Source organism: Benincasa hispida, chromosome 7 (assembly GCF_009727055.1).
Source record: "Benincasa hispida cultivar B227 chromosome 7, ASM972705v1, whole genome shotgun sequence".
Lineage (NCBI taxonomy): Eukaryota > Viridiplantae > Streptophyta > Magnoliopsida > Cucurbitales > Cucurbitaceae > Benincasa > Benincasa hispida.
Genome location: NC_052355.1, coordinates 30,740,748 through 30,752,031, shown reverse-complemented (window position 1 = coordinate 30,752,031; position 11,284 = coordinate 30,740,748). Strand labels below are relative to the sequence as shown.

Sequence of the window (11,284 nt, the reverse complement as noted above, 5' to 3'; positions counted from 1 at the left end):
TTCAGTATTCACAATTATTTTTATTTTTATTATTCTTCAAAGAAAAATTAATTAAGGGTTATTATTTGACCTTTTGATAGGATTTATTGTCAAGGTATGTTATTTATAATTTTTTTTTTCTTTTTAAACCTCAATATCTAATTAAGAGTTGATTTGGTCTCTGGATCGATAATATATATTGTTCAACTATGTTTAAATTAGCCACATTCACAATTTTGTTGTCATTTTTTTTAATGTATATGTTTTTTTCAAACTTAATGTAAGATGTACAAGCATCCAAAGATTTTCGAATATCCAATGGTATTTTTACTGTGAGAATTTCAAGAGTTTTGGATGCAAATATAGATTTTCTGAAATTTTGTGTTGAAGCTTCTTTTACTTTTTTCTTACCTTTTTTTGTATTATATATAAATACCACTATTGTTTATTTTTTATTTTATAATTAAAATAATTATTGTCAACTATGTATTCCACTTTCTTAATAAAATTATATTAATTTTTAAAAATTCAAAAAAAAAAAAACCAAACATGTTATACAATTTATAATTATAAATTAATGAATAATTGTAAGAACTTTTTTTTAATATGATGTAAATTTATGACATTTTTCGAATAAAAATACTATGAAACAAACACAATTATCTAAATATTCTCATATATTCTTGAAAAATAAACGTCCCCGATAATGTCTTTTATTGATACAATTATTGTGTTTTAATTTTAAATAATACAACCCCATAGTTTAACCATACAAAATTAATATTTTACCTAAAGTTTATTTAAAAAAATATAGCAGAATTGATTTACTATGTTTGAATTTAACTTGAGTAACGATTTTGCTATTTTTGTAAATTATAAACTTGCTGTGTTTGAGAATTACGCATTTATATTATGCCAATTATGCAAGTACTTCGTTTTATATTGTATACCGTTAGACAATATTTTAAGGTATAGATAGAAATTAAATAAACAAAATCTATGATATTTATTTTGAATTATATAAGGAATCTCCAATTCGATACTAAAAAAATATTAAAAGATAAAACACAAATTAACTACACAACATTTAGAAAATGGAGAAAAAAAAACTTTTAAATTGATAAAATATTATATGTTTTGAAATTTTCAAGGAAATGGAAATGGAAATGTCAGGGAGAGATGTAATTGGGTTTAATTTTGAGACCCGTGCTGGGCAGCTTACAGTTCTGTTTCTATGAAGTTTTGTTTTTAATTCTTCCTTTTGGAATAATCTCACATGGATTTTTAATTTTCTACATTAATATTTGATAAATAATATACAAATCCACTATCAATTATAGCAACTGTATAAATATGATATATTAAAATGAAAATTTTATGAAAATATCAGAATTTTACTTTTAATTTTTCTTATTATCTATTGACAATTAAGATCCATTTGATAACGTTCTTGTTTCTTGTTTGATGTTATCAAAGTTTTCTGTTTCTCGTTGTATGTTTCTTCTTTCCTATTTCCGATTTTTTAGAATAAGAAACATGAATATGTTTGATAATTATTCGTCATGTTTTCAGTTTCTTAAAAAAAAAAAAAAAAAAACAATAACATAAATTTATTTGACAATTATTTCTTGTTTCTTGTATTTTTTCTTACATTTTTTTCTATTTTTTAAATTTAAATATAATCTAATGTATATATTATATAACATGCACTAAAATATAAAAAAAAAAAATTATCAAATACACATAAGTCCCGATATAAAATTAATAACAATAATAAAATTGTTTATATCATTCATATGTTGTTAAAATTTGATTTACAATATTATTGCTCACTTAAGTCATTCGTTTTGAATTTTAAATGATGTAGACTCAAATACATCTTAAATATATTATTATATAAATGTCGTGGTTATAAAAATACTAAAATGAACTTAAATGAATATCTTAATAAACAAAATTTCAATATTGTAAAACTATAACCGATTTCGTAGGTAAGAAAAATAAAAATAAATAATTTTTTTTAAAAATATAAAAATGCATGTTGCAAAATTTTAAAAATTCTAAAAAAATTTATATATGCATATTGAAAAAGGAAATACAAAACTACTAAAAATATTTTAGCAAAATATCACAGTCTATCTGCGATAGATCGCGATAAACTATTGTTTGTGTCTATCATGACACAGATAGATACAGATACTAGTCTGTCATGGTCTATCACATATAGATAGTGAAACTTTGCTATATTTGAAAATATTTTGGTTTATTTTCCTATATTTGAAAACAACACTATTGAAATTTTGAATTTTGAAAATCAAAATAATATATAAATCTAAATTTTGAAAATTCAAAATTCAAAATTAAATTTGCTATATTTATAAATATAGAAAATTTAATAATAAAAATAATTATATTTGTAAATATTCTGATCATTTTATAAAAGAAATAATTATAAAAAAAAATATAAAAAAAATATAGAGAACAAATAAGTATAAAAGAAAGAAAAATAAAATAAATAATTTAAATAAATAAAATAAAATTTGCTATATTTCTAAATAATTTGATCATTTTCCTATATTTGAAAACAACCATATTCAAAATTTGAATTTTGAAAATCATAATAATATATAAATCTAAATGTTTGAAAATTCAAAGCTCAAAATTAAATTAACATGCAGATATAATAAATAATAAATAAAAGAAAGAAATAATTGTAAAATAAATATAAAAAATGAGAAAAAATATAAAATAAAGAAATAAAATAAAATAATCTCCCTAAAGATTTGATCTTTTATACAATGTGGAAACAATTTTAAATAAAAGAAATATAAAGGTTTGTTTTTAAATATAGAAAAAGAAACTAAAATATTTACAAAATATAATAAATTTTAGAACTATCATTGATAGACGCTGATAGACACGGATAGATTTCTATTATATATTCTATCAGCGTCTATCATTGATGGTTCTAAAATTTTGCTATATCTTGTAAATATTTTCAACAATTTTACCATTTGAAATAATTTTTCAAATATAAATCTACACTTTTATACAACGTGGAAACAATTTTAAATAAAATAGAAACGAAACAAGAGAACTATTTTTTGTAGTTTCTCAATTTTGACTCCATTTTTAGGAATGTTTCTCAAATTTTAGGAACAAGAAACAAGTCAGTTGCTTAAAAAATGAAAAATATAAACAAGAAACAGGAATCGGGAACGTTATCAAACGGGTCCTAAATATTACTTTAGTAAATGTTTTGTTGGCTATTACAATAACATTAATTGAGCTAAAGTAGTTTAGAATTGGAAAGTTGAATTATCAAGAAAAAGGGGAAACTGAAGGGGAAAAAAAAGGAAGAAGGAAAAGTTAGGTTTGCATACTATAGTTACTATTAATTGTTAGGGCTACTACTAGACCGAAAGATATAATTGGCATAATATAAGGATAGAAATAATAAGATCAAGAGAATAACAAAATTTGAGTCAAAGGTAACATCCTAGTCTCAAGATTAGTTCACATCAAAACACAAATTTATGTGCTCGGCCAAAACTACTAAACATGCGTGGGACATGTCCATTAACTATTTTGCTAGGTTCGACCCACACATGGCCTAGCCCAAAACATCACCCTATGATTAAAATGAAACTAGGAGAATATGCTTAGACTTAACTAAAGTTGAGGCTAAACCTAACTAAATGCTAAATAGGGTACGCCCCTTGGTTTGGTAAGTTGCATGATTATCCCAAAGTGACTCCAAAATCTCAATGGAATAATCTAAGTCAATCACATGTATAGTTTCATATGAGGTAACTTGAATCTTACCCTGAAACTCCTTAGCAAACATTATTCACTCTCACTTAAGCATCCGAGTGTATGACAAGCATCACACCGATGTGCATGTTTTCTCTTTTAATTTGTAGGCCACGTTCGTTCCCCTCTTGTCAAACAAATTCATTATCGGTGTCATGTGATGATCAAGTGCATTTCCTTGTCACGAACATAAACTTATGATTCTAAAAATTTAAAATACCATTTTGGTTTTTATATTTTGGGTTCCCTTCCATTTTAATATATGTACTTTTTAATAGTCTAAATTTAGTTTTTATATTTTTAATAATTATTAAATTTAATCTTTCAAACTGTTTTGAAATCAAAATTGGTTAAATAATAATAATACAAAAATACTTAGGTGCATCTCATACCTATCTCTAGACATCTCACCAAATTGTTCGATGATAATTTGACATGTGACAACTTCTTATTATTTCTTTTTTAAAATATTTTAATTATTTTTTAGTGTGTATAGAATGAAAATGAGATGCATAAAGATGGATGCATCCACATTACTCGTAATAATAATAACTTTCATGTAATAAAATAAAGATTAAAATACCATTTTAGTCCCTATACTTTTATAGTTGTTCTATTTTAGTCCATGTATTTTTAAATATTCAATGGACTTTTTTAATAAAATTTAAAAATAATCTCTGCCATTAAATAGAAATAAAAGAATAGGTGAGTTGGAAAAAAAAATAATAAAAGAATGTGAAATATGATTAAAAAATTCAAAGTAAAATATTTGGGTGAAAAATCCATTCCTCTCTCATCTCAATTCCCGTCGTCTCTTTCCTCTCTTTCCCCTCCCATCCACTCTTTCTTCTCAATTATCATCTTCTCCAAGCTCTCTCTTCATATTGTTTATCTATTTCTTCCAGTTTCTTAATTATTTATAGCATTTGCTTTCTTCCAGTTTCTTAATTATTTATAGCATTTGCAAGCAGCAGTAGGCTTAGTGAAGGCTTTGTAAAACCGGAGGTTGGGAGTAGGGATGTTCACGGTGCGGGCCGAAGTCAAAGAATGCCATTTTTCATCCTATCCCTGTTTTACATTTCATAATTCCCTATGGGGGATTGGGGTGGAGATTTCCAAAGGTATTTTTTTCTGTTATTTTTTTTGGTTTTGGAAAAAACTAATTAATTTAAATGATTAAGGTAAACAAATTTTAATTAAATAATTAATTCTATCACTAAATTATTTATTATGTTAGTTTAATATGACAATTTAAATTTAAAGATAAATTACTCAAATTTTGATTAAAAAAAATAATAAACTATTTTAGTAGAAAGAAATACATATAAATTAAATTATTCACATAATAATATATTTATTATGTTGACAGATAAATTTGAAAGGGAACGGGCTTCCCTATCTGAGAACTTTTTTCGAGAAATTAGACCTCTCTAATTGGGAGCCATAAAAACCTGGGCCCTTGGTATTGGCGACACCGCCACCATCTATCCACTCGCAAAATGGGCAGATATGAATGTCGCTGTAGGCATTTGCACGAACAGAGGCTGTGCTAATTTCAGGGCTTTTAGTTCTTGCAATCTACCTCTTTTTACTTTAGCTTTGCCCTGCAAATTTATTCAACTCCCGTGTTTTAGTTTCTTTGATCTAACTCCAAATCCCCAATTTTAAATTTGTGGAAACAGATGAATTAAATAATTAATTACCTGGCTCTCCGATTCTGAAACCAAACTTCAACTTGTCCAGACCGGAGATTTAACTCTCTAGCTAAGGCTTGCTTTTGCTTCTGTTAATTAAATAAAACTGAAATTTAGATCACAATAAGGTTTATTAAGAAACTAAATAAACCAGAAAATGAGGAAGAATACCTACAGGGTTAAGAGTACTGTGAAGTTTGAAGCTTTCTTCCAAAATGGTAGATTGTTCTTTAGTTAGCTTAAGTTTGTTTATATCATCAGAACCATCTTCACCTTTATTGACATTATGAACCCAAAACATCAGCTCCATCTAAGTTTTCTGTCTCCTCAGACTCCTGTTCAAACAAACAGAAACAGTTAGCAAGTTGTTACAGACTGTTATTTTCTCTAATCATTACCTATCTGTATAAAAAGGGAAACACAATGTAAAGAATGTAGAGAAATTGTTTTTTCAGAGAGAGATGTCAATGAGTATTTTTTAGAGGGAGTTGTAAAAGAAAAACTTATCGAGCTTTTGTAATCTTGAAACTGTTGTATAAAGAACTTGAAGATCTTCCAATAGTGGATGTAGGTGGGTTAAAAACACCGAACCACTATACATGGTTGTGTTCATTTCTTATCCCTCTCTTCGAATCTATGAATGCATGCTCGAAAATCCCATTAGATTTTCACAGATCTGGAATCAAAGCTTCTTACCTCAGTTGAACGACAGAGAGGAAAGTTAGAACTCTCCCTGTCTTATTTTGTTATTATGATAAATTGAAAAGAAGGGAGAAAGGAATGAAAGTGTATCTCACCACATGTTTCTGATGAGCTACGTGGAAGCACTAGAATCATACATGCTAATAACAGTTCAACTTTTCTCGTGGATCAGCTCAAATTCGAAATTAGTGGGCCTGTCATTTCTTATTTTAATTTTTGGGTATCAGAGTACAAGACAAATTTCTTAGAGTTCTTGAAAATCTTAGTTATGCTTCTTGAAGTTCTTGAAAGATCGAAAATCAATTTCCTTGAGATTCTTCAGAGAAAACAGGACAGAATCTTTGAAATTCTTGAAATGGCCACTGCAAAATTTGAAATTGAGAAGTTTAATGGAGCAGAAGACTTTGCTCTTTGGACAAAAAGAGTCAAAGCCTTTCTAAGTTCTCAAAAGGCCTTGAAAGCTCTTGATGATCCAAAGACCTTGCCTACTACCCTAAGTGCTGAAGAAAGACAAAATATGGAAGACAATGCATATGGAACACTCATCCTCAACATTGCAGACAATGTTTTGAGATAAGTCATTAATGAAGACACAATACATGAGGTGTGGGAGAAGCTGAAAGCCCTTTATGACAGAAGGGATCTTCCTAATAAACTCTACGTTAGAGAAAGACTTTTTTCTTTTAAAATGAATCACTCTAAGTCCTTGAATGAAAATTTAGATGAATTCAAGAGACCGACTAATGAATTCAACCAGTCTGGGGAGAAACTTAGGACAGAAAGTGAAGCTGCCTTGCTGATCAATTTACTCCATGACACCCATAAAGAAGTTAAGATAGCCCTAAAATATGGGAGAGAGGTTGTGACAGTAGATACTGTCATTACAGCTTTAAGGAGTAGAGAATCAGAACTTCAAGCTGAAGGCAAAAATGTTGGTAGTGCAGAATCCTTATTTTCAAAAGGCACAAATCAGTTTAAAAGGAACTCCTTTAACAAGAACTAGAAAAATCGCAGAGAAATGTCAGCTTTGAAATGCTTCATCTGTCATAAGGAAAGGCATTTCAAGAGAAATTACCCTGAGAGGGCTAAACACCACAGAAGAGATGATAACATGAGGTATAAGCCTTATGATAGAGATAACTCATCCAGAAGTAGAGACTTCAGAAGAGATGATCCAAGGAAGTCAAGGGAGCATGGAAGAAATAGAAGCTTGTTGGAGAGGAAACTTATTATACTGACGTTCTTTCTACTGTAAATAAGAAAGCCATGGATTCTGAAACTGAGGAGGGAGACTGGGTCTTAGACTCAGGATGTACCCATCATGGCTTTCAAAAGGAGCTGGTTTGTTGACTACAAATCAAAGGATGGAGACTCAGTTTACATGGGAAACAACAATGAATGTGAAATCATTGGTAGAGGCTCAGTACTATTAAAACTCTCAAACAACAGGGAAGTACTCTCGAGAGATGTTAGACATGTTCCAAAGCTTAAGAGAAATCTCATCTTTTTGGGCATGCTTGATGATCAGGGCTGCACATTCACTGGAGAAAGGAATGCCTTGAGGATAGAAAAACAGGGAAGGTTAATCCTGGTTGGAAAGAAAGTTGATGGGTTGTATATCTTGAAGAAAGTCGGTCAACCAAAGTATGCTTTGCTGTCAGAAGCTGAGAAGGACAATGAATTTGAATTATGGCATCGAAGACTCTCTTGCATCAATGAAAGAGGATTGAATGAACTTCTGAAGCAAGGTTTGATCCAGTCTAGAGGTACTAAAAGGCTCAGTTTCTATAACCACTGTGTGCTTGGAAAATCCAAAAGAATGAAGTTCACAAGAGGAGTTCATTCGACCAAGGTCATCCTTGACTATATTCATGGAGACCTATGGGGTCCAACATTAACTCCCTCTTGGGGAGGTTCCAGGTACTTCTTATCCCTTGTCGGTGATTACTCTAGGAAAGTGGGGACCTATTCTCTTAAATTTAAAGATTAGACCTTTGAATGTTTTAAAAACTGGAAGGCTAAGGTAGAAACTCAAACTGAGAAGAAAATTAAGTTCTTTAGGACTGATAATGGCCTAGAATTTCTAGGGAACAATTTTAACTCTCTTTGTGTTAAGTGTGGAATAACAAGGCACAAGACAGTAGCTTACACCCCCCAACAGAATGAAGTTGCAGAAAGAATGAACAGAACACTGATGGAAAGGGTAAGGTGCATGCTATCTGAGGCAAAAATAGCAGAGGATTTTTGGGTAGAAGCTTTAGCTACAACCACCTTTACAATCAATAAAAGTCCTAGTATCTCTATTGATATGCAGACCCCTGAAGAAAAATGGAGAGGATCACCCCCTGATCTGTCAGTCCTAAAACCTTTTGGATGCACTGCCTATGTTCATATCAAGCAAAGCAAGCTAGAACCTAGAGCTATGAAGTGTATGTTCATAGGGTATCCTGAAGGAGTAAAATGATTCAAATTTTGGGATTTCAGCTCTAATAGAAGTTTAATCAGCAGAGATGTAACCTTCAAGGAAAATGAGTCCTATGTGGACTCTGAAACTTTGACACAGTTAACTAAAGAAGATCATTTTGTCCCTCATTCTAGCTCTCATGTTGAAGTTCATCCTAGAAATGAAATCTCTGTAACAACGACTGAACCTTCACAGCCCTCAGATGTTCCAAGTACTTCTGAAGATAGAACTGAGAGACAAACTGAGAACCTAGAAGACTACCTTCTATCAAGGGACAAAGAAAGGAGAACCACCATACTACCTTCTAGATTTGTAAGTGCTAATTGCATTTCTAATCATTCTATTGATGATGACAGTGAAGAACCTAGTAGTTTTGAGGAAGCTCTAAACAGTAAAGAGAAAAATGAATGGGTTGCAATAATGAAGAGTGAAATAAACTCTCTACAAGAATGAAACTTGGGAACTGACTGACAGACCATTTAACAAAGGAGTTATTTCTTGTAAGTGGGTTTATAAGAAGAAATATTTGGAAGAAAACAATCAAGTTGTGAAATGTAAGGCCAGACTTGTTGCAAGGGTTTTAAGCAGAAAGAGGGAGTAGATTATACAGAGATCTTCTCTCCAATGGTTAAACACACATCTATTAGAGTTCCTCTTTCAATTATGGCTTGTGAAGATCTTGAATTAGAACAGATGGATGTTACTACAACATTCCTATATGGAAGCTTGGAGGAAGAACTCTTTATGGAGCAGCCTATGGGCTTTGAGGTTCAAGGGAAGACAGAACTAGTGTGTAAGCAAAAAAAGTCCTTATATGGACTGAAACAGTCCCCTAGGTGTTGGTGTAAGAGGTTTGATATCTTCATCAGTAAAATAAATTTTGTGAGGAGCCTATATGATCCTTGTGTCTACTACAGAAAGCTTCCAAATGGTAGTCTAATCTACCTACTATTATATGTAGATGACATGTTGTTAGTAAGGAGAAATATGTTTGACTTGAATGAGATTAAGGATCATTGGAAGGTTGAGTTCGAAATGAAGGACCTGGGGTCAGCTAAAAGGATCTTAGGCACCGAAATTACAAGACAAAGAAGCAAGAGAGAATTGTTCTTATCATAGAAACAGTATACTCAAAAGGTGCTAGACGGGTTTAATATGTCCAATGCTAAGTCAGTATCTACATCTATGGGTCAACAATTTAAGCTATCTGCCAATGACTCCCCTAAAGACCCAGCTGAGAAGCTAGCTATGTCAGATGTTCCTTATTTTAATGCCACTAGAAGTTTGATGTATTTGATGGTTTGCACTAGACCTGAATTAGCCTACAGTTCTAGTTTAGTCAGCAGGTACATGGGTAACCCTGGCAAAAATCACTAGGAAGCTACCAAATGGGTATTTTGATACCTAGTGGGGTTAATGGATAGAGGACTATTTTACACAGCTTCTAATGAGTGTAAACTACTTCTAAAAGGGTATGTTGATGCAGATTTTGTAGGGGATATTGATAAAAGGAGATCATGTTGATGCAGATTTTGTAGGGGATATTGATAAAAGGAGATCATGTTGATGCAGATTTTGTAGGGGATAGTGATAAAAAGATAACCTTAAGAGATCCTTAACAGGTTACTTCTTTATGTTAGGAGAAACCTCGTAAGCTGGAAGTCTACCCTACAATCAGTAGTTGCTTTGTCAACTACTGAGGATGAATTCATAGCAGTAACAGAAGCAATCAAAGAAGCAATTCAGTTGACTAAAAACCAGCAATATCATGAAGAACAAAACACATTGATGTAAAGTTATTCTTTGTTAGAGATATCATTGGGAAAGGAACGGTCATCATTCAAAAAGTTAAAACAGAGGACAACGCAACAGATTCCAGAATCTAAGTTCAACCACTGCCTAAGTCTACTTAAAATAGTAGACTTAAAGAAAGAAAAATAGTTACCGAATCTTTTGAAGACCTTCAAGATGTTTTTGCTTCAAGAGGGAGAACTGTTGACATTATGAACCCAAAACATCCGCTCCATCTAAGTTCTCTGTCTCCTCAGACTCTTGTTCAAACAAACAGAAACAATTAGCAAATTGTTACAAACTGTTATTTTCTCTAATCATCAACTACTGTATAAAAAGGGAAACACAATGTACAGAATGTAGAGAAATTGTTTTTTCAGAGAGAGATATCAATGAGCATTTTTTAGAGGGAGTTGTAAAAGAAAAACTTATCTGAGCTTTTGTAATCTTGAAACTGTTGAGTAAAAAACTTGAAGATCTTCCAACAGTGGATGTAGGTGGGTTAAAAACACCGAACCACTATACATGGTTATGTTTATTTCTTTTCCCTCTCTTTGAATCTATGAATGCATGCTCGAAAATTCCATTAGATTTTCATAGATTCGGAATCAAAGCTTCTCACCTCATTTGAATGATAGAGAGGAAAGGTTAGAACTCTCTCTGTCTTATTTTGTTATTCTGATAAATTGGAAAGAAAGGAGAAAGAAATGAAAGTGTATCTCACCACATGTTTCCAACAGTTCAACTTTTCTCGTGAATCAGCTCAAATTTGAAATTACTAGGCCTGTCATTTCTTATTTTAATTTTTGGGCCCATTCTTATCAACCTTCGTAAAAAAAAT

General features: G+C 30.8%; 1 protein-coding gene across 3 annotated transcripts; it reads right to left on the bottom strand.

Annotated features, from left to right (window-relative positions):
- Positions 1–5,095: 5,095 nt before the first annotated feature.
- On the bottom strand, positions 5,096–11,015 carry LOC120081812 (homeobox-leucine zipper protein HAT22-like). Of its 3 annotated transcripts, none has more exons than XR_005482952.1 (4): positions 10,598–11,015; positions 5,662–5,821; positions 5,496–5,575; positions 5,096–5,396 (listed from the first exon to the last, which is right to left on the bottom strand). XR_005482952.1 is itself a non-coding variant. In XM_039036982.1 (3 exons), exons 1-3 carry the CDS (start codon positions 5,794–5,796, stop codon positions 5,381–5,383), a joined length of 231 nt encoding a protein of 76 aa, XP_038892910.1. In that variant the 5' UTR covers positions 5,797–6,243; the 3' UTR covers positions 5,096–5,380. The 3 variants fall into 3 exon arrangements, 1 of the variants encoding a protein (XP_038892910.1); XR_005482953.1 differs by lacking the exon at positions 10,598–11,015 and adding an exon at positions 6,183–6,277; XM_039036982.1 differs by lacking the exon at positions 10,598–11,015 and having other exon boundaries at positions 5,662–6,243.
- Between the last annotated feature and the right edge of the window lie 269 nt (positions 11,016–11,284).

What these genes read in the sequence shown, in the direction of transcription:
- LOC120081812 (XM_039036982.1), bottom strand. Translation starts at nt 5,796, where the DNA reads ATGGAGCTGATGTTTTGGGTTCATAATGTCAATAAAGGTGAAGATGGT. An exon ending in TTCACAGTACTCTTAACCCT is followed by an intron (nt 5,576 to 5,661) that starts GTAGGTATTCTT and finishes TTTAATTAACAG; the next exon opens with AAGCAAAAGCAAGCCTTAGC.